The following is a 23,547-nucleotide window of genomic DNA, read 5'->3' on the forward strand; positions in this document are numbered from 1 at the left end:
AATTAATAATAACAAATCTTAGGTAATGTCCCCCTTAATTATATTGGATACTGATATCAAAGTAAGTTTTTGCGCCTGTGTAAATTATTTAAATAGACAAAAGTTAAAAAATACTGGTCATATAATTATCGTATTAAATAAACAAGTTTATCATTTTAAGTTTGCATAAACAACATACATTTTTTTAAAATGGGCCCCACGTTCTCCTGTACTATTGTCAAGTATACTCCTTAAAATCACGTATCACCCGAGGTCTTCCCCTCTTCTATAATATTTTACAGAATTTTTGTAACTTCACCCAGAATACTTGAGGTTAAGCTCTTTCGAGATGTGTGATTTGCCAAATTATTGATCTACCCACCTAGGTTAGATCGATGTTTTAAAATTCACCATTAGGAAGGCTTTTGGCAGTATATATTGATGGCCCAAGATGAAGATAGTCCGCAAAGATTAGTTCACCGATTTAACATAAAAGCAAAAGAATTCAGTATGACAATTTCATCTCAGAAAACTAAAACAATAGTAATCAGTAAAGAACCAATCGGATGTAAAATACACACATGTCCAAAAGTTTGGAATACGTACAAATTATAATATATCTACGCCTATGTTGGTTTCAAAACTATTGTTGATATTCATTCTAGAGCGTTTTTAAATGAAAATGGCAAAAAATTTCAATCGTTTTGTATCGTTTTGGCCACATTCAACTGATTAACGTATTTTCACATTATTTCAGTCTTTTTTTTAAGTTGAATTGAGCCGTTTAAAAATGCCTAGAAACGTCATATCTCATTTTAACAGATCTAGAGTAATTGCTTTGTTACAACAGGGCTTTCGCAATGGTTTTCGTCAAAGTGATATCGCGAATATTGTTGATGTTATTCAGAGTGCTGTATCGAAAATTAAAAAAAAATCCAAGATACAAATGACGTCCAGGATCGTCCCAGAAGTGGTATAAGTCGATGTACAACATCAGCGCAAGACTGACAGATAACATTGATAGCTCGTAGAAGTCGTCTGGAATCTATAAGTGGTATATCCAGATAAATTTCTAGGCTTCAAGGACTGAATATTTCACGGCAAACAATAACACGCAGATTAAATGCGGTAAATTTGTATCGTAGAAGACCCCTACATATGTTCCTAAACTAACCTACCAACACAAAATAGTAAGATTGCAATGGGCTAGAGAAACGGTGCATCATGGTCCTAACTGGAATAACGTAATGTTCTCTGATGAGTCAAAAATTGGATTGGTATCTGATTCTCGAAGAACACTGGTTTGGAGGACCCCAGGATGACAATCCCAACTAGAAACATGCCAACCGCGTGTCCCATTTGAAGGTGGCAGTATTATGGTTTGGGGTGGTATTATGAGTGGTACACGGACGCCACTGTTGGTTCTGGAGAGAAGAGTCACTGGTGCTGTGTACATCGAGGAAGTTTTTAAATCCTGTCGTACGTCTATTCCGAGTGGAAGTAGGTGATGAATTTGTGTTTATGCATGACAACGCACCTCCTCATCGAACAGCAGCAGTACAAAATTTTCTGGAAGAAAAAGGAATATCTACATTACAGTCGCCTCGAATTCCCCCGACATGAACATTATTGAACATGCTTGGGACATTCGGAAAACACGCATCAAGAAGCGAAAAAATCCTCCTATTATACTTCGAGAACTAATAGATGCTGCTCGTGAAGAATGGGAGAGAATTCCGCAAGCCCAGCTCGACCAGTTAATCGGCAGCATGCCAAATCGCCTACAGGCATGCATACAGGCCAATGGAGGAAATACTAATTATTAGTTTTATTAAAAATTATTTTTTTCTATACTAATTTATTTTTAAATGTAAGTTTTTCACTCCAAGTGAATAAATCATTGTATCTACTGTATGTTATATTATGTACAAGTTTTTAGTTTGTGAAAACTGTCATTATAGATAGCAGTGCGTGAAGGGTTTAAAGTGTGCGTGAAGTAACAATGTATTTTAAATAGGATTTACTTTTTCGCACTGTTTTTGACACACTTTCATATAATCAAATACCCTTAACTTTCGCTTTGTCATGGTGATGACATAATGAGCAATAAATTATAACAAAAATTTTGACAGTTTTGTGGTTTGAAAGAAATTAGAATTTTTAAATGTCAAAGTTCTAAAAATTGTAGAATAGAAATGAATTCCAGTGACGAAGAGTTACAGTTTTTTTATTTGTTTATCGTAGATAAAATATTGTATGAAACTGTGCGTGAAGTACCTTTTGCGAACTTACGCGATGTATAGCACTCGCTCCGTTGTCACTCGTGCTCTAAACGACGCGTGCGTTCGCAAAAAGCATACTTCACGAACTGTTTCATAAATAACTATTTTTGCATATTTATCTGGTTTTGAAATTTATTTAGTATTATTGAGAATTGAAACAAAATGATGTTTAACTATTCAGAAGAGTTTAATATATAAAAATCAATAAAAAGATGAATTATTCAAAACTTTTGGACATATGTGTACAAATAATTGATGGTATCAGTAATGAAAATAAAATACCTTGGAATTACATTGTCAAGCTACGGAGATCTGGACAAAGAAGTGAGAAATTAAGTACAAAAAGCAAATCGACTGGAGAGATGTCTTAATAACACTCTATGGCGAAACCAACATATTAACACTGAGATGACGTCAAGAATTTATAAAGCCAGTGTAAGACCAATAATGGCATATGCATCAGAAACAAGATCCGATACAGCCACAACACAAAGACTACTAGAAACGGTAGAGATGAGAGTACTGAGAAGAATTACAGGAAATACGCTGAGAGATCGAAAGAGGAGTGAAGACATTAGAAGACAATGTAACGTACATTGTATAAACGAATGGACACTAAATAGAAAAAAAAATGGAATAACCACATAAACAGAATGGGGGAGACACGCGTGGTCAAAATAGCAAGAGATAAATCACCAATCGGTAGAAGTATCGGCCATTTCAGAGATTTGTTAGCTAACCACTTTCTTGGAGCCGGTTTTGTTAATGTCTTGCAACGCCACAGAAGGGTTCCGGTTCCAAGATTGGCATTGATGAGCCTTGTTTGGCCATTTCATCTGCTTTTTTATTGCCCTTATCACCCTCGTGCCCCGGTACCCTTGCTACAATCTCCCAGTCTATTTAGGACACCTACCAGTGGCGGCTGATCAGGGTCGGCAGTGCCGACCCACACATTTATGAACACATTATAGATTTTTTTAAATATTTAAATTAATCATAGTTGATGATATTCGTTCCTGTGAAATAAAAAAATATCTGTGAGATAATACAGACTAAATTTTATTCATTGTTTTTAAAAGAATTCGATCGATCCGATACGTTAAGTGATCCCTGTGAGCTGTGCGTAAGAGACTTTTCAAATTATTGATCCTATAGCCATGCACCCGATAGCGATAGGCCCGCTTCGGCAAGCCGTCCCCAGATTGACAATTTGCTTGTAATAAGAAGCTATCGAATATTAGCCGATGGGCAACCAATTATACATTCACCATATTCATTTGAATGGCAAGTCCAGCAGATAGCAATCTGCCGATCGGTGATCTGCAAACGGCAGCAAGGCACGTACCTAGCCACGTATTGCTAGCGCGACCGGGATGAAACTATGAAATAAGTAGTTTTACGTCGTTTCATTATTGATATTGTAGTTTTTTTGTTTGCTTCCAGGAATTATCATTTAGGGGACAGGATGAATCGGAGCATTCGTTAAATCAAGTTAATTATAGAGAACAAATAAAATTGTTTAACAAATCTTCTTCTTAACGTGCCCTATCAAGTCTCCCTGACGTTGGCGATTAACATGGCGAAACTGTCTCTGTCTCGAGCTATTCTAAATAGGTGTTCTGCTTTCTTTGTTCCCGTCCACTCCCGGATATTCTTCAACCAGGAGGCCCGCTTTCTACCAATTCCTCTGCGTCCTTCGATTTTACCCATCATAAGTTGAAGAATATTATACCGGTCTCCCCTTACTACGTGTCCAAAATAGGCCATCTTTCTATACATATTTGATGTTATCAAGCAGCTCGCGGGCAACATTTGCTCTCTTAAGGACTGCCACACGTTTAACAAATACGATCTAGAATTTTCTAATTTACTTTCTGTCTCGAAGAGATTTAACGGCGTACCTAAAACAGCACAGAATGGGAGAATCAATTAGTAGTTATATTTTGATCCTTTTCGGTAGAAGTACACGAAACTACTAGAGACCGACCGATTAATCGGCTTCGGCATCGGCTTCGGCCACCTTCGGCCAATATTTAAACCTTCGGCCAAAATTCGGCTTCGGCCAAAACGAAGGTTTCGCCGAAGGTAGGATAATAAAATGCTCCGAGTATACTATACTATATAAATAATCTTAAACAATATGTTTCGGCGAGCCTTTGATACTTTGAATAATATTTACACCCTAATAAACCAAAACGTTTTACAAACTTTCAGGTAGTAGGTAGGATATAAATTTTAACAATAGGCCAAGATGTCTCAAAGATCTTCATTTGAATATTTCTCACGTAGTAAAATTCTGAGAAACTATAATAATTTTATTGTATTTGTTAAAACTCAAGATTACTGGTGTTTTGACTACCTAAATATTAATGGCAAAATATCGACCATCGCCTATCCCTACTCTAAATGCAAATATTTAGTCACCTTCGGCTTAGGCTTCGGCTTCGGCCGAAGGTATCCTTCAGGCCGAACTTCGGCATCGGCTTCGGCTTCGGCCAAAAAAGTCACATTCGGTCGGTCTCTATAGAAACTACTGATAGAGGTAACATGTCATTCACGTTACGTCTAATATTTATGAGAGGTTTTTAGGTTTTCAGACGTGAGTAGGAGCCATAAGATAGAATATATTTTTGGTGTTTTAAAGGACAGATTAAAATTTTTTGATATCAAAAATAATTTGGTAAGGCAAACTTATGACACCGCTGCCTTGATGTCCGGTGAATTGTATGGTCTCCAGGCAAAAGTTAAAACTATTACACCCCCGCTTTATTTACTCACTGTCATAAGTCATTTACCTCTTTGATGATTCAAAATTTAAAAGTTACGCCAAAGAATTTTCAAAAAGTTGAATGGGTTGCATATGTGAGTTCATTTTAAATGAAGTAACAGTAAAAGACAGACGTACTCACAATCATTTAAGTGTCATTTAAAATTTAAATGATTATGAGTACGTCTGTCTTTCTTTACTTAAATATTCAAAATATTATATAGAATATTAAATAGATCAGTAAAGAACCAATCAGATGCAAAATAAAAATTAATGGTATCAGTATTGAACAAGTAATGGAAGTAAAATACCCTGAAATTACATTGTCAAGTTACGGAAACCTAGGCAAAGAAGTGAGAAATCAAGTACAAAAAGCAAATAGATTGGCAGGATGCCTTAATAACACTATATTATGGCGAAACCGACATACAGAGGCGGCTCTAGCCAATGTAGCGCCCGTGTGCAGTCGATGCTCTGGCGCCCTTTGGAAGACGCGCAGTCAAAATGGAATAGTCGAATAGGTACCTACCTATTCCTAGTACTAGTACATAGGGTATTAGGTACACTTATAGGTCTGGATCCCGCGTATGAAAAAAAAGTTGATTAATAGCAAGCTGAAAATTTGTTAACAGCTTAAGGGTGTCTAGTCGGATAAACTTTGATATATGGGAACACTGGAACAGGGGCAGTTTTAATTGTGGAACAGGTTAAAAATTTGGAACGGTCAGACCACGAAAACGGCACATTTATTTTGTCCGACAGACTAGACTTAAACTCCCCGAACAGAAATTAAACTCTCATGCAAAAAATCAGACTGCTATTTATCACCTGTCATAATTCCTGTCATTTGACATATTCTACATGTTCCACTTATTAAAACGCCCATTTGGTGATAAATAGCAGTCTGATTTTTGCATGAGAGTTTAAGCTCTGTTCGGACAGTTTAAGTCTGTTCTGTCGGACAAAATACATGTGCCGTTTTCGTGGTCTGACCGTTCCAAATTTTTAACCTGTTCCACAATTAAAACTTCCCCTGTTCCAGTGTTCCCATATATCAAAGTGTCTCCAACTAGACACCCTTAAGCTATTAACAAATTTTCAGCTTGCTATTAATCAACTTTTTTTTCATACGCGGGATCCAGACCTATTATATTGTAAACAAAAACCCAGATGTAAATAGTCCAATATTAAATGATGTTGGGAGCCAATAGGTATTCACGGCGTCAGAACAACCTACCCAAAAGAGCCCATACAGACTTTTTATCGGCAGATAGTTTGCCTTCAAACTAATTTGTCGGCCAAATATCGGCCGACATTTTAATCAGTGTGAGCTAACTAGAACTTGCGCACACACGACGATTGTTTATCGGTCGATAGTTCAATTCTCTTCTAGTTTTGGTATCCAATACTTGTGCAGTACGAATATTTTTTGAATATTTTGCGAATGGCATCGACTAATTTACAATCGTTAATTGTAGAAACCTGCATGGCCCAATTAGCATGACTAGTTCATTGAAGATGACTAAGATCATCCGATAAAAGGCGAAAAACTTTTTTGGGTAATCAAGTAATTTAGAATACATTGTGTAGAATTTTCCACTAAATAATAACACCTAAGGAAACCTTCCTTAGGTGTATCCATTCATTTTAGTTTGTTGTTTTTTGCATCCATTCGTGACCAGCCATTCACTTGATGTCATCAGTCCATCTTGTTTGAGGTCTGCCTCTACATATTTTTCTAGTCCTTGGTCGCCGTTTAAGAATTTGCTTCGTCCAACGGTTGTTTTCTATTCTTCCTATGTGTCCTGCCCAGTTCCATTTTAACATGACAATCTTCTGAATCACGTCTGTTACTTTTAACCGTCACGTCGTCTTATTTCTTTCACTGTAAATTATGATTCACTCAATACTCTCGGAATCTCTTCTTGGATTTCCTCTTCCGTCAAATAAGAACTTTAGTACTAAATCGTTCGAGAATAGTAGGTCGGCTGTTGATAGTGTGCGCCCTCTTCACCAACCCGACTGTTTAGTTGGCTCAGTATGCGCACTAAGAGCCCATCCCGACTAAACTATCTACCGATAAAAAGACTGCAGTATGCGGGGCTCCGCTTACTGCAGTGTTTTATCCTTTCAGTGTTTTAATTTTTGAAGAAAAAGTGTCATTATTTTGCTTTAAAAGTTCGAAGCGTTCGTCAAATTTAGTAATTGCGGTATCTAACAGGTAATAGTAAAAGCTTACTTTAAAATGTATTTTCGCGTCAGTTACTGATTTATCTTCCGCCTCCTATTTAAAACATTTTCATATTTTATGTTGAAACAAAGTAAAGGACCCGCTCTTTGGTGCTCGGCGCCCTTAACATCCCGGCGCCCGTGTGCACCGCACACCCTGCACAATAGGTAAAGCCGCCTCTGCCGACATATTAACACTGAGATGAAGTTAAGAATTTATAAAGCCAGTGTAAGACCAATAATGACACACGCATCAGAAACAAGACCGGATACAGCCACAACACAAAGACTACTGGAAACGGCAGAGTTGAGAGTACTGAGAAGAATTACAGGAAATACACTGAGAGATCGAAAGAGGAGCGAAGATATTAGAAGACAATATAATGTACAGTGTATAAACGAATGGACACTAAATAGAAAAAAAGAATGGAACAACCATATAACCAGAATGGGGGAGACACGTGTGGTCAAAATAGCACGAGATAAATCACCAATCGGCAGAAGAAGTATCGGCCGACCGCGCAAAAGATGGAGTGACAACGTTCCATAGAGGTATCAATCCGCCAATGAACATGCAGAATTGCTTATAAAGACGACAAAGAAGAAGTTCATTATCCATCATTCTTTAATCAAATAAAATAAGAAAATCAAATTTCATATGCTGATTCAAATATTTTCGGAAGGTGGGATAAGTTACAAAATATGTATAATTTTATATACTGCAATTCATTAGGCACAACAAACTGTTCCCGAAATTAATAATATTGTTCTCAAATGAGGGCAAATTCTGCCTCAAATGAACGGGATTTCTCTTGTCTCAAAAGAGTCAAAACGTATTGTCGAAACACCATCAAACAAGAGAGTATGTCAAGCTTGTCTCAAATGTCAATAGAAAAAAACTTTTAAAATCTCTCCAAAACAATAATAAATTTTACAATGACGTTATAACCCATTTTGCTACTTCGAAACAACATAGACAATAGTTAGTTTATAAACAGGTTACAGATTTAGGTTCTTAATTTATAGGAAAAAAAATAAAAATAAACAAAAACCAAAAATCTCCTATGAAATTGAAGTCTTTTAGTTAGATGGCATACCTATCTGAGGAGACAAAACCATGCCGACCCTGTCCCTAAAGCCACGAGCCGCCACTGACACCTACACTGGTTTGGAATTTCCCTCTACATAATCGAGTGTCTTAAGCGTTGCCTGACTATAAATATGTAAAGATGTCAATTGAACGCTACGTTCTTTCGGGCCTAACTATGTCTTCGACAAAGTGATGGATTGCCGTTATTTTCGCCTAGATTTGTGACTGAAGATTTTTCAATTAGTTGTAACCGAAATGAAACTAAAACATCCTATTGCCATTTATTTTAAATAAATATTCAACAATGACACAATATATAATAAACTTTTAATATCTTACATTTCCCACACATCCTCCTCAATATAACACAAAAAAAACAATGAAATTTTTTTCAACAAACGTCAAAATTTTTAATTTATTGCTAAGCTTTGTCTGTACAGTTTTATTGTTAATTTTTTCTCCGTCTTCGATGTCGTTTGTGGCTTTTCACTTCAGATTTATCCTTTTCCGTTTCTTTCTCCGTATCTTCTGATGGAATATCTGCGTTACAATTTGGCATCTACAATGTAAAAGTTTAATGTCAAAAATAGTCCAAATTGTAAAGACAAAAAACATAGACAAAAAGGACTTAGGAATAATAACAAACCTTTACTGGAATCAAAGAGCACAAATTGTAATAGATAACGAACCCAGTGCAAAAATTGAAATCAGGAGAAGAGTTAGGCAGGGATTTATTATGTCTCCGATACTCTTTAATGTATAGTGAAGCCATTTTTGAAGAAGCATTACTATCTCAAAGTGAAGGGATAATAATTAACGAAAGATCTATTAACAACATAAGATATGCAGATGACACCGTGATTATGGCAAGCTCTGCTGAACAACTTCAATTACTATTGTAGCATTATAAAATTCCGCTACAATGTTTTGTTTTAAACCCGCCTAATAAATAATTATCCCTTGTATTTTGTGTTGGTAATATCATTCATTAAAATATCCTAAGCCCGCCCTGTTAGAAATATTACGAATTATTTCACAACAATCCAAACATTCCAACGAATAATTTGAAATTTACTCGTTAACCCACTCTGTATGCTAAAGTAAATATGAGATTTACATATTTAAATAGTTCGAATTTAAATTATAAATTCATGTAGTAAATTTAAAATTATTCGTTGGAATGTTTGGATTGTTGTGAAATAATTCGTAATATTTCTAACAGGGCGGGCTTAGGATATTTTAATGAATGATATTACCAACACAAAATACAAGGAATAATTATTTATTAGGCGGGTTTAAAACAAAACATTGTAGCGGAATTTTATAATGCTACACTATTAAACATAACAAACAGTTTCTGTGAAGAATATGGACTAAAAATGAATATAAAAAGACCAAATAGATGATAATAACTAAGAAAACAAACATAAAAGCACGCATACATTTGGGAAATGTACCAATAGAAAGGGTTGATAAATGTAACTACCTACGAACCTGGATTTTAGAGAAAAATGACCAAACAGAAATAAGGACCAGGAGAAAAATGCCAAGAAACGCGTTTGTAAAAATGAAAACAATTCTCTGCAACAAAGACCTTAGATTAGAACTCAGAGTAAGAGCTTTGAGATGCTACGAGTTCTCGATCCTGAATAATATGAACTTGAAAGCTGGACACTGAAGCAAGAATACGTAAATAAGCAACAGTCATTTTAAATGTGATTGTACAGAAGGATGCTTAGAACAGCATGGACACAGAAGAAAACGAACACGGACATATTGCAAGAAATGGGCAAATAATGCGAAATAATAAACACAATAAAAATAAGAAAGCTACAATTTCTGGGACACGCAATCAGGGGACAGCGATATGAAATGCTAAGACTGATAATACAGGGACGGATAGGAGTATAGGAAGGAGAGTGACATGGTTGAAGAATTAAAGGGACTGGTTTAAATGCAGTTCTATAAATCTCTTCAGAGCAGCGGTAGATTGAGTAAAAATAGTGATGATGATATCCAACGTCCGATTGGGAGACGGTATAAAGGATTTATATTAGCATCCAAAAATAAGAGTATTTAATCGATTTAATTTTTAAAAGTCTTAGGTAAATATTGTTCACTTGCATTGTTTGGATTTCGTAAATGGGTGACATTGATTTTATGTAATCTAGGTCACACATATTGAAAACATCTAAGTCAGCAATTATGCTTGTATTAGTAATTCACATTAAAGCATGGTCAATCATAACAAACAATTAGGATTTATTTATAGATACGTAAAAGAATAGGGAGAGATTATTCATTATTCAGAAACCGACGTGGTTAGAGTACAGACATTATCCATCCCGACACCAACTAGTTATTGTCGTACATGGTGACGTTGTCTAGAAAAATTTTCTTCTTTTTCGGAAGGGCAGAGAAAATAATGTACATCTCAGAAAATTTTTCTTGTAAGGGATAGGGATGTAAAGGATTTATATTAGCATCCAAAAATAAGAGTATTTAATCGATTTAATTTTTAAAAGTCTTAGTTAAATATTATTCACATGCATTGTTTGGATTTCGTAAATGGGTGACATTGATTTTATGTAATCTAGGCCACACATATTGAAAACATCTAAGTCAGCAATTATGCTTGTATTAGTAATCCACGGTCACATTAAAGCATTGTCAATCATAACAAACAATTAGGATTTATTTATAGATACGTAAAAGAATAGGGAGAGATTATTCATTATTCAGAAACCGACGTGGTTAGAGTAGAGACATTATCCATCCCGACACCAACTAGTTACTGTCGTACATGGTGACTTAAATACATATATTTCGGTAATTAGTGTTTCAACTTAATCAACCCCATCATCGGGGGTTGCTACCCCGGTACCACCATAACGGCACTTAAAGAAGAAGAATGTCAAAAATATATTATTTTTAAAGGAATATTAAAATCGTGTATGTAAATACAGATAAATACAAATTGAACTTACTCTAAATTCCTTTGGGGCTTCAGCTTTCTCCTCCATACTTTCGTCTACTTTCATTTCGTTATTTATCACCACTTCCTTTATACTTCCGTTTGCATTATCTTCACATTTAACATTCTCTAGCATTTCCATTGGTTCTCCTTGTCCATAGATCGTTACATCTACGTGTCTTGCGTTATCGGTACGCAACTTTGATGGATCCACTACTTCCGGTATGCTATCTTCACTTTCTACGTGTTCCGAGTATTTTATTCGTAAGTCTGGACTCTCGGATCGCTCTGGAGGCCTTATCCTGATCTCTGGACCTCCTAAAACACAAATTCGAGTTAAATCAAAACTCAAACTAATAATAGTGATAATATAGTCCAGGGTAATAAGCTAGAAATAGACCATGTTCGGGACACTCAAAGATCCAGGTAGCTGACTACTTTTTTAGTTATTGTAGACCTATAGGAAGAAAACCTACCTGTTTCCTGCCTAGAGTTCGCGTCCGTTTTTAATTATTAACAATTTAGTGCAACAATCGCGATTTTTTCGATTTTTTGCACCCCATTCAAAAGCTAAACAGTTGACATAAAACTACAAAATTTAATTTTTTAGAACATTGAAAAATCTTCAAAATGCCGATTTTTGAAAGTTAAAAAGTTAATTTGTTGCTACGCAAACTGCAAAATAAGTGAAAATTGTTATTTGTTAATAAGTTTTACTAAAACAACTTTAGAATTTTAGTGTTTCACCCAAAGTTGTGTATACGGTACTTAACAAACCCTCAACATTTGAGACCGATCCATTACTTAGTTTAAAAGTTATTCTATTTGTTTATCCCAGATACCTTTATTTTGCAATAACATAAGACAGAAAACACTGAAGATAAGGCAATGCTGCGTATGTTAAATGAAAGTAGAACAGTGATACTATCAAAATGTACTAAAAAAAGATAAAAAAAAATTATCTCATATAGTCAAAAATACTAATGCCAAATTTTTGAAATTTTGTAGTTTATTAACATTTAGAACAACTTTAAAAATATTGTCCGTAGAAAAAACATTTTACATATTCGAAAAGTTGGTATTTTACACGAATTTTTAAAAATGTTGTTCAGTTGGTGACTAGTCGTGGTAAGTGAAGGGGGAGCTGGGAGCCGACAAATGCACGAGTTCAAAAACTAAAAAAGGCAACCTAAAAATACTATCATCATCTCGGGATCTGCTGAATATATTTTGATCTTTCTTTTTTTAATTTGTATGTAATTTTTCTGTACATTACAAATATGTAATGCGTCTATTTGCAATTTGACATTTATTAATTAATAAAAAGTTTAATTTGTTTAAACAATTTTTGAAAAAATATTTTTTTCCCAATAATCCATGTTTTTAATCAGACTATCATTACTAACCATACAAAAAGTTAAGGTATACTTTAATAAATAAATTATTTCAATAAATAATTATCTAATAAAAATATTTTATTTATTAAAGTGAACTTTAACTTTTTGTATATTCATTAATGATACTATGTATAATTAAAAAAATAGATTTTTGTAAAAAATATTGTTTCAAGTATTGTTTAAATAAATTAGACTGATTAATAATTAATAAAATAAACAAATTGCATATTTGTAATGTACGTAGAAATTACATACAAATTAAAAAAAGAAAGATGAAAATCCATCGAGTTGATCCGGAGATACAGAAAATTGTATTAGTTTGAAATTGCTTTTTCGGTATTTTAACTAGATGGATTCGTAGGTTCCCCCTAGTAACCGTTTGAACTACAATTTTTAAAAATCGTAGAGGGTGCTGTGAAGCAGTTTAGTAAATGTTTATGCAAATTTTTTAACAAAAAAATACAAATCCCATTATTTAAAATAACATCAATGAAATTCCTTAATTATTATAAACAAATTAGCTGTGAATTAAAAAAAAAGACATGGCTAACTTTGTCCCTAATGAACCCAGGCTAAATTTTTTTATTTGAAAATTCGAGTTCAACTACTAGCTTTTCGAATATATAAAAAGATTGTTCCTACGGACAATATTTGTAAAGTTATTCTAAATGTATACATTTTATGACTGTAAGTATATTTATTAATTTCTTTTTCAGAAAATACGTATTTAGTTAAAATTTTTCTCAACAATTATTGTTCAGAAATCATTTCTTTGTTTCATTTTTCAATGTGTTTGTGTGTGTTATATTCTTTAATTGTTTTTTTAATTTTGGGTATTGTTTTAATAAAAGTTTTTGGAAAGTAGTAAGTATTAAAATTAGTTTAATATTTAAATAAAATATAAAGAAACTGTTTAAAGTATATTGATTTCATTGATATCGTATAATAGAAGTATAACTTCTTACATGCGTACAAAGTACACACATTCTTTTTTTTTGAATTCCTTGTTCAATTTGTGACAAAAAATCTATCTTTGTATTTCAAGGACTTTGTCATTGAACTTACCGCCGTAAATGTTGTAAAAGAAGCTCCACAGGCTTTCTGGTACGTCCGCGGCTTCTTTGAGGTCCAGCTGGTCTAGATTAATTTTTGAGTTGTCTATAGGCCCAGGAGGATCCTGGGTTCGTTTATGGACAAAATTGTGCCACTGGGTATACCACGACGTCGAAAGAAAGTGAGTGTTGGGAGCATCTTCGGCTTGAGCTTCTCGACTGACCTACAAATTTAATTCAAAGAAATTATTAATTATAATAAAAAATGAATAACCATTTTCAATTTCGTTGCAACACGAAACTACAGCCGCATCATTATTGCAGTTCAATCAGAGAGTGCAGCAAGCACCTTTACCGGTTTCGAAACTTATTAGTCTCTCATCAGGAGGCACATATGCTTGCTCTCTCTGACCTAACTAAGACAAACCCCGGCGTGCAGTCTCGGATTGCAACGAACGAAATGGCATGGATGCCCTAGCGGCAACTGCTAGCAAAAAACTAAGTTTTCAATCTAATAGCACATAGAACAACATCCAAAAATGTTACTCTACATCCTACCAGATTGAAAACAATGGGAACCTTCTCTGGTAACACCTCCGAGGCTTCTACAATTTGCAAGCCATAAGGGATGCTGAGACTAAGGAAGATGAGGGAATTTTACAATTTATAATTCACGTCCCATCTGCTCAGCGCGGTAAAGTTCCAAAGAGAATGGTTCCTTTCGTACTCCAATCAGAGTAAACATGTAAATCAAAAATGAATAACCATTTTCAATTTCGCTGCAACACGAAACTACAGCCGCATCATTATTCCAGTTCATAATTATAAATAGTGCGGCAGATTCGTGCAAATATTATAAGAATTGTGCATTTAATGATAGAAGCATATAATTTGGACCACATATACTACACATATAAAGGTTCAAAATTAGATATGAGGCCATCTCAGATTTTACCTTTTACAAAAATGGCGGGCATTCAAAATGGCGACGATACATATGTGACTAATAGCACGATAACTTTTAAACGAAAAGTCCGACTTCAACCAAATTTGGTACATGGGTTCTTTTTTTGATGTATGAGATCGAGCTCCTGACCGGAAGAATCGGTTTACCAGAAGTTGTGTTTTTATTGATTTTTTATGTAAAAATATGTTGTTTCTTTTTCAATTCTTTCTGTATATATTAATTTTTTAAAAAGGTAATACCGGCATTGAAAAGAGCGTAAAAATATTTTTTAGGAAATATTTTGAACTTTTTAGTTATGTTAATTACCATGTAATAAATGCATAACTTATCTTCACATGTACCCATGTTCGGCAGATTCGGGCAAATATTATAAGGATTATTGTGCATTTAATGGTAGAACCATATAATTTGGACCACATATACTACACATAATAAGGTTCAAATTTAGATATGAGGCCATCTCAGATTTTGCCTTTTACAAAAAAGGCGGGCATTCAAAATGGCGGCTATACATATGTGACTAATAGCACGATAACTTTTGAACGAGACGTCAGATTTCAACCAAATTTGGTATATAGGTTCTCTTTTTCATGTATAAGATTGAGGCCTTAAACCGGAAGAATCGGTTTACCAGAAGTTTATTTTTTTATACCGCACATTTTTAAAAATGAGGTCATTCTTCTGTATTGATAACTTGCAACTTCAACTTCAAAAGCGCATGATTAAATGTTACATTTGGTCAGTCCTCTTGTATGGTGTCGAAGCATTGACATTAAAAATATCCACCATTAATCGTTTGGAGGCCTTTGAAATGTGGCTGCACGGACGTACACTGAAAATACAATGGAGGGCTATGCTGACAAATGTGGCAGTCCTTAAGAGAGCAAATGCTGCCCGCGAGCTGCTTGATAACATCAAATATAGAAAGATGGCCTATTTTGGACACGTAGTAAGGGGAGACCGGTATAATATTCTTCAATTTATTATGATGGGTACAATCGACGGACGCAGAGGAATTGGTAGAAAGCAGGCCTCTTGGTTGAAGAATATCAGGGAGTGGACAGGAATAAAGAATGCAGAACAACTATTTAGAATAGCTCGAGGCAGAGACAGTTTCGCCATGTTAATCGCCAACGTCAAGGGGACTTGATAGGGGACGTTAAGAAGAAGAATGAAAAAATTACAGAAAATGTACAATGTATGTATCAAATGTTGAAATATACAGGGTGTTAGTAAATAAGTATGAAAAATTTTAAGGGCTAATTCTACATGAAAAATTAATACCAGTTTGCTCTATAAACATATGTCCGCAAATGCTTAGTTTCGGAGATACGGGGTGTTGAAATTTTTATTTCAAACTGCCAATTTATTTATTGCTCTAAGACCAGTTGAGCTATGAAAATGAAATTTGGTGAGTTTTAGGAGGTAGTTATTACGAATTTTTTGACATACAATTTAGAATTTTGTATTCATCATTGGCGCGCCTACGGGCAATGGTCTGAATTTTTTTAAAGAAAAAAATAGTACGCCACTGAGATATTTCGAATTAAAAATTATTTTTAAATTCCACGTCTAATTTATGATAAAAAACCTTTCTTGCCTTTTTTTCATATGATGCACCGTTTTTATGCAGAAAAATAAAACATCTTGGCGCATATTTCTCATTTCTTAATACATCATCAAGAACTATCCAAATAATAATACTAAACTAGAACAATAACAGAAAATATTACTAATAAGATTTTAACTAGGTGCAAAGCTGCAAGAAATGTTTAAAATGATCTTTTGAAGAAAAAAATAGTACGCCACTGAGATATGTCAAACTAAAAATCATTTTTCAATTCCTCGTTCAATTTACGACAAAAAATCTTTATTTCCTTTTTTTCATACGAGGCGCCGTTTTTATACAAAAAAAAAAATAAAACATCTTAGCGCTTACCAAGTATTTGAGGTAGTTTCCATATGCATAGAAACTTAGTTCAAATACTTTCTAAACGTTAAAATGTTTAATTTTTTTGCATAAAAACGGCGCCGCACATGAAAAAAGGCAAGAAAGATTTTTTATCGTAAATTGAACGAGGAATTTAAAAATTATTTTTAGTTTGACATATCTCAGTGGCGTACTATTTTTTTCTTCAAAAAATTCAGACCATTACCCGTACGCGCGCCAATGATGAATATAAAATTCTTCTGTTACCTGTAAATGAGATCATTTTAAACATTTCTTGCAGCTTTGCACCTAGTTGAAATGGTATTAGTAATATTTTCTGTTATTGTTCTAGTTTAGTATTATTATATTGGATAGTTCTTGATGATGTATTAAGAAATGAAAAATATGCGCCAAGATGTTTTATTTTTCTGCATAAAAACGGCGCATCATATGAAAAAAGGCAAGAAAGGTTTTTTATCATAAATTAGACGTGGAATTTAAAAATAATTTCTAATTCGAAATATCTCAGTGGCGTACTATTTTTTTCTTTAAAATAATTCAGACCATTGCCCGTAGGCGCGCCAATGATGAATACAAAATTCTTAATTGTATGTCATAAAATTCGTAATAACTACCTCCCAAAACTCACCCAATTTGATTTTCATAGCTCAACTGGTCTTAGAGCAATAAATAAATTGGCAGTTTGAAATAAAAATTAACACCCCGTATCTTCGAAACTAAGCATTTTCGGACATATGTTTATAGAGCAAACTGGCATTAATTTTTCATGTAGAATTAGCCCTTAAAATTTTTCATACTTATTTACTAACACCCTGTATGCAGTGTCTATCATATCCATCCTTTTTTAAACCTCCTAAATCCTACCATATATTTTAATGCTTGAAAAGTGTAAGACTAAAAAGTAAAAAAATAAAAAAATATGAAATTTTTGTTAAGAAACGCTTTTCTTTAGTTACGAATGACTAAAATTAAAAATATAAAAAATCAACTAAAAAGCAAAAAATAAAAAAAATCGAAGGATTATTCGACAAAAACTGTTAGAAAGATTAAATATACAAAAATCTCACACATTCGTCAAAAAATTGAAAAAACCTAACAAATTCGTTGAAGACAAGCGTGGGGCGCGTCTTCATCGAATAAACGCTTTCAGGATAGATACTTTTTTAGTTTTCGCGCCCCACGCTTTTCTTTAACGAATGTTTTAGATTTTTTCAATTTTGTATTTTTTTTGTATAGTTAATCTGTCTAACAATTTTTTTCGAATAATCCTTCGAGTTTGAATTTTTTTTATTTTTTGCTTTTTTACTTGATTTTTTTATAATATTTTTAATTTTAGTCACTCAGTAACTAAAGAAAGGCGTTTCTTATTTTTCTTTATATTTTTTTATTTGACATTTTAAATTTATTACCAAATAAACATTTCCTCACCTGTAAGAATGTTTCCATCTCGTACAATAACCTCTTCTGCATTGCCGCACACGCCGGACACACGGTTAAATCAGTAAAAGGAGGACATCCACCGAATTTACTATGTAAGAACTGGTAAACATCTAGAGGAATAAGCATGGCTATCTTGTGGATGTCGATGTCCCTCTCGGGACTGACGGCTCCGTGTTGGCACAGGAAGTCCGAGTTGTCTATCGGACCTGGTTCGGCACAGAAATAAAACCTGAGAAAATAAAAGAAATACTAAACTGGGGTATCTATAATGGACTCACTTTTATGTAAAATATTAAAAGACAAATATGATAACCCATATCCATCATCATCACTGGCTCGACAAGTCCATTTTGAGCCTTGTCCGGTTTCAGGATTCTTCTCCGATCTGATCTGTCTCGTGTTTTTTCTCAAACTTTTAATTTTTTTTCTTTAACTTTTTTTTTTCTATTTGTTCTATGTATCTGCAGTCCCTTCTGAGGGTTAAAGCGACTAGTTCGTGTGTTTTCTCTGTTGTTCTCCCGCTCACAATAATTACCTTGAACGCTAAATTTTAAAACGGCACCTAATGTGTATAATAGACTCTCTCTCTTTCGCTACTAAGACAATTAATCGTTAATTCCGCATATCTGTTAAACTCGTTGTTGTTAATAAATGTTTTATTCGCTTAACACCTTTATTTCTCGTGTGCACAACCCTTCATATCGTGTTAATTAGTAACTATAAAACCAGACCAAATTAAATCTTAGAACCAGTTCTCCTAAAAGTTCACTGTTTTGTATAATCGAAGGACTCTATGCTTTGGGAACAAGCGGGTGTGGTCCAAAAATATTCACCTATGTCCAATTAGGCAAAAGGTAATAATTAAACCCCTTTTGCCACGGTGGGGTGAGATTCAATAAAAACTCACACCATTTGTTTCTTTATCTTGTTCTTTTTTCTACTGGTACTTGTTTGCTTATTTTGTTTGGTATTTCGTCGCCGTGCATTCTTTCCACATGTCTCATCGACCGCAACCTTCCTATTTTAAAAAGAAAAGGCAGTTTCTGTTTTTATTTGATTCAGAATTGGACCACCATCTCCAGATAGCTACTTCTGCATGAGATGTCGCTGTTTTGCGTCTCAAAGGTGGAATCATTGCTTCGCGTTGATTTCCCTTAAATAGGCAGGCTGTTGATATTTGGTTTAGCGTTGTGACTGCATAGCTCCACCTAGGACGCATGAGATGCAGAAATAGCTATCTGGAGATGGTGGTCCAACTCTGAATCAAATAAAAACAGAAACTGCCTATACTACTATAGTACTTTACTAAGTATAGTGCCATTACATGATGGCTATTACTCACTCTGAAACTTCATCATCGTGAGTAATAGCCATAATTACATCCTCGTTGAATAATATACTATTTTCCTATAATCTATTTACTACCTGTTTCTCATGAATGAGCTCTAATTGGTAATTTAATTTGTCTTTCACAGGTTTTGGAATTCTTGTTTAAATTTTGCTATTACTGGTGTGTGGTACCAAATACATTAGACTATAATATAAACGATATAAAATAAACGATATAGCGCCATCTAGTGGTCTGCGTTGTCAAACCACAAATTATTAATGACCTGTAGATCTGTCAGTTAATATTATTAACCTAACTTTTTGCTTTGTGTTTAATGTCTATTATATGTATTTTGAAAAAAAAAATGGATTTTGTAAATCTGCTATTACTAAATGAACTTAATGATGTGGCAGAATCAGACAGAAAGACATAATTTAAATCTTGAGCGACGCCAGTTACGAGACACCAATAATCCATTTGAAAAAGAGGACCAGGTTTTTATGAAACATTTCAGTGCCAAAAACTATTACTGTGAGATAAAATTAAAGATTGTAACTACCAAAAGATTAGGAATTTTATATTTTTTATGTTTTGTGATACTGTTAAAAATTTAATGGACTAACCTCATGTTGTAAGTTTTTATGCTTTTTTATACAATGTTTTTTCCTGTAAATAGCATTGTATTTGCAGAAAAAATAATTATAATTTATTCTAAACTTGATGAAACAAATAAATGTTGTGAAAGCTTGATATTAACAAAGAGTTTCTTTTATTATGCCCTTTAAATTAATGACTGCAACCTCAAAATATTGATTACAGACAAAGAATTCAGCTACTTCATTCATTTAGTGACGTTTCGTTTACATATTTGTAAACACACCGAACCGATTTTGTAAGACATTTTTTTGTAAAAGTACAAACACAATTTAGAAAAATTAGCTCGTTATCCAAAAATTAATAACATTAAATTTGAATGTTTACGTCAAATTTTATGTTGTCAAAACGTAGTTCAACTCAAGCCGACAGAGGCGCTAGTATCAACGTGCTTCCAGTTTTCTGTGGGAGTTGGATGTATTATAGTCTAATGTATTTGGTGGTACTATTGCCTTATCATGTTTGCTTTCTATGAGGACACGATCTATTTGATTTTTTATTTTTACATCAGGGGAAGTCCATGTTACCTTATGAATCTAAGTTTCCTAAAGCTCCCTGTTCCTCAGTACCTCCCACATTACATGTCCCAATTTTTATTATTTCCTTGGATTTTTGCCTTTCTTTTGTGCTTATTATTCCGTTTTCCATAGTCGTATTCCTTTTCCTTCCATTCCAGTGAAAATAAATACTTAAAATATGCGACCCTGGACCTATAACCTTTTGGAAAGTTGTATTGAAATGCTATTCAAATTATTTTTCGATCTTTATTTAGTCATAAACTACAATGGCAATCCTTCATATTAAAAATGACACCTGTAAAAATATTGCAGAGTGAACTGAATTAAGGCACCTGTATATTGTTTGTATGATATTTTATAGACATAATCAGTCACATTTAGACTGGTACCATGTTGTAAAATTATTTGAAATGGAATCATATACCAAGTAATACATAATTTGAAGGCTCTTTCCGATTCATATGATTTCCAAAAAAGATGAAGACTACTATATTATTAGAGGTAACATATACTTTATTTTACATTGTCAAACTGGTATACTGTATTTAGACAAGTAAGGATCTGTTTTTAGGTGGATGTGAGAGGTGGCATTCAGATTTTTGCGGATAAAGTTAGGTGATAACTTCGTTAATAATAATTGATTTATGCTCCTTCTCAAATATGCCCGGAACATTATTAAAAAAAAAAAAATAAAATATTTAAAAATTTCAAAAAATTTCGTTTTTTTCCACTTTTTTTTTGCTTATAACTTACAAACTATTCATTTTAGAACAAAGTCCTATAGGAATAAAACAAAGATAATTAAATTTTCTATCAGATGCGATTGGTTAAAAATGTCTTAATTTATCACCCTTGCTTCAAAATAACAATAAATATAAAATAAGGGGGCAAAACAGCCTGTCCTTATTCAATGATTTTCCATCACTTAGGTTACACTTGGAACCTTCCCAATTCGCTTAGAAAATTTTTGTAATGTGCTAAAACCGTACACCAAATTTCATTAAAATTGACTTACTAGATTTTGAATAATAATTTTGCAATCTAAACTTTTTTTAAAAAATTAAAATTTTTTAAAATCTTGCACAACAAAAACTAGAACATACAAAGATTTGTCAATTTTTTTACATATAAAGAAGTACTCCACCTATCTAATGCACTTTACAGAATTGAAATCGGATTATTTAAGCAGCCTCAGCAATGTTTTAAACTTATAAATAATTTTTTGGCTTATAAACAAATTAGTGCTGTGGCCAGGAGGGGGTGCTACGGGCTCCTTTATTTAGATGGAATTACCCAAGTTTTTTTATGTATTTTGACCCGTAGAACACGAATTTTTTGGGTAACAGATTTAAGTATGTTACAAAGAATTTCCTAAGCGAATTACTAAGGTTCTAAGTACCACCAAAGTGGTTAAAAAATATTGAATAACAACAGACTTATTTTGCCCCCTTATTTTGTATTTATTGCTATATTGCAGAAAAGGTAATACCTTAAGACATTTTTTACCAGTCGTATATCATACAAAATTCAATTATCTTTATTTTATTTCTCTACGATTTTGTTCCAAAACGAATCGTTTTAAAGTTATAAGCAAAGAAAGCAGGAAAAAGTCGATGTTTTTCGAAATTTTTAAATATTTTAATTTTTTTATTAATGTTCCGGGCATATTTGAGAAGGAGCATAAGTCAATTATTATTACTGAAGGTGTCACCTAACTTTATCTGCAAAAATCCGAATGCCACCTCTCACATCCAAAAATAGACGTTTTTTCGCAGATCCTTACTGGTCTAATTAGGAATCAAGCCATCAAGATAATTCCATACACCTTATACAAAGGGATATTTTTTGGATAGTTAATTTTAATAACATGAAATGTTCAACATTGACAATCTGAAACACAAAAAAAACTTACCTATTAATCCATTGCTTAGAAATATACGTCCTCTTCATAACCTCATTGACACTCTTCTCGGCAGTATTTTCTAAAATCTTTTCGGCACTTTCTCTAATAACTTCGGCACTAGTATTGACTTTTTGGTAAAATAGAACGTAGGCTTCGCACCCTTGTACTTTGTCCGCAGACACTTTGGTAACATACTGGTCATCGAATTCGTACCACTGGCCACAGTTTAAGGCGAAACAGGTATAATGTCCACCACCGGCAGTGCCGTGGTGGCATATTACTGAAAACAATTCGTACGAAGACACCTAAAAACATCAATACATTATATAATATGTAACGACACAAAAATCGTATTAATTCTTTTCAAAGTTCTAATTCTTTAAAAATAAAAATATATACTATTTTTATTCAGTTGCAATGCGAAGGCAAAACAATCTTATTTTTCACTTAGAACAGGGAGCGCAGTCCAGCAGTCTGAATCGACGATTTTCGACTCTTATTGGAGTCATCATCGGAGAGGCGTAGGCCTGCTGCTCTCTACTCGAAGTGCCCAACCATGAAAGTTTATCCCCACATTGCAACTGACGTGTATGGATTGGGTGACCAGCGTCATCTGGCAATTGAAAGGTAAAGTTTTCAATCCTAATAGCAACATTAATAATATTGAAAAATATTAAAAATATTACTAACAGATTTTTAAATTGAAAACTTATTGGTTCATTTCCCTGGTGACACCTCCAAGGCTTCTACAATATGCAAGCCAGATGGATGCTGCAGGGAAGACAAAAATTGCATGAATTGCATAGTGCAGAATTCCTTCCCTTTTGTCTTCACTGCAGCATCCATCTGGCTTGCATATTGGAGGTGTCACCAGTGAAATGGACCAATAAGTTTTCAATTTAAAAATCTTTTAGTAATATTTTAATATTTTTCATGTTAATTTTAATATTTTCATATTATTAATGTTGCTATTAGGTTTGAAAACTTTACCTTTCTAATTCTTTCATGACTGAC

General features: G+C 33.6%; 1 protein-coding gene across 3 annotated transcripts in view; it reads right to left on the minus strand.

Annotated features, from left to right (window-relative positions):
• Positions 1-8,616: 8,616 nt before the first annotated feature.
• Positions 8,617-23,547, minus strand: part of LOC114347380 (ubiquitin carboxyl-terminal hydrolase 20) — a 56,707-nt gene continuing 41,776 nt past the window's right edge. For all 3 annotated transcript variants that reach the window (XM_028298091.2, XM_028298098.1, XM_028298103.2), the window contains 5 exons: positions 22,543-22,838; positions 18,117-18,357; positions 13,784-13,994; positions 11,335-11,639; positions 8,617-8,906 (listed from right to left, as the gene is read on the minus strand). In XM_028298091.2, the coding sequence (XP_028153892.1) occupies positions 8,796-8,906; positions 11,335-11,639; positions 13,784-13,994; positions 18,117-18,357; positions 22,543-22,838 (1,164 nt within the window). In that variant the 3' untranslated portion in view covers positions 8,617-8,795. The remainder of the gene's footprint in view (positions 8,907-11,334; positions 11,640-13,783; positions 13,995-18,116; positions 18,358-22,542; positions 22,839-23,547) is intronic.

This window comes from Diabrotica virgifera, chromosome 4 (assembly GCF_917563875.1).
Source record: "Diabrotica virgifera virgifera chromosome 4, PGI_DIABVI_V3a".
Lineage (NCBI taxonomy): Eukaryota > Metazoa > Arthropoda > Insecta > Coleoptera > Chrysomelidae > Diabrotica > Diabrotica virgifera.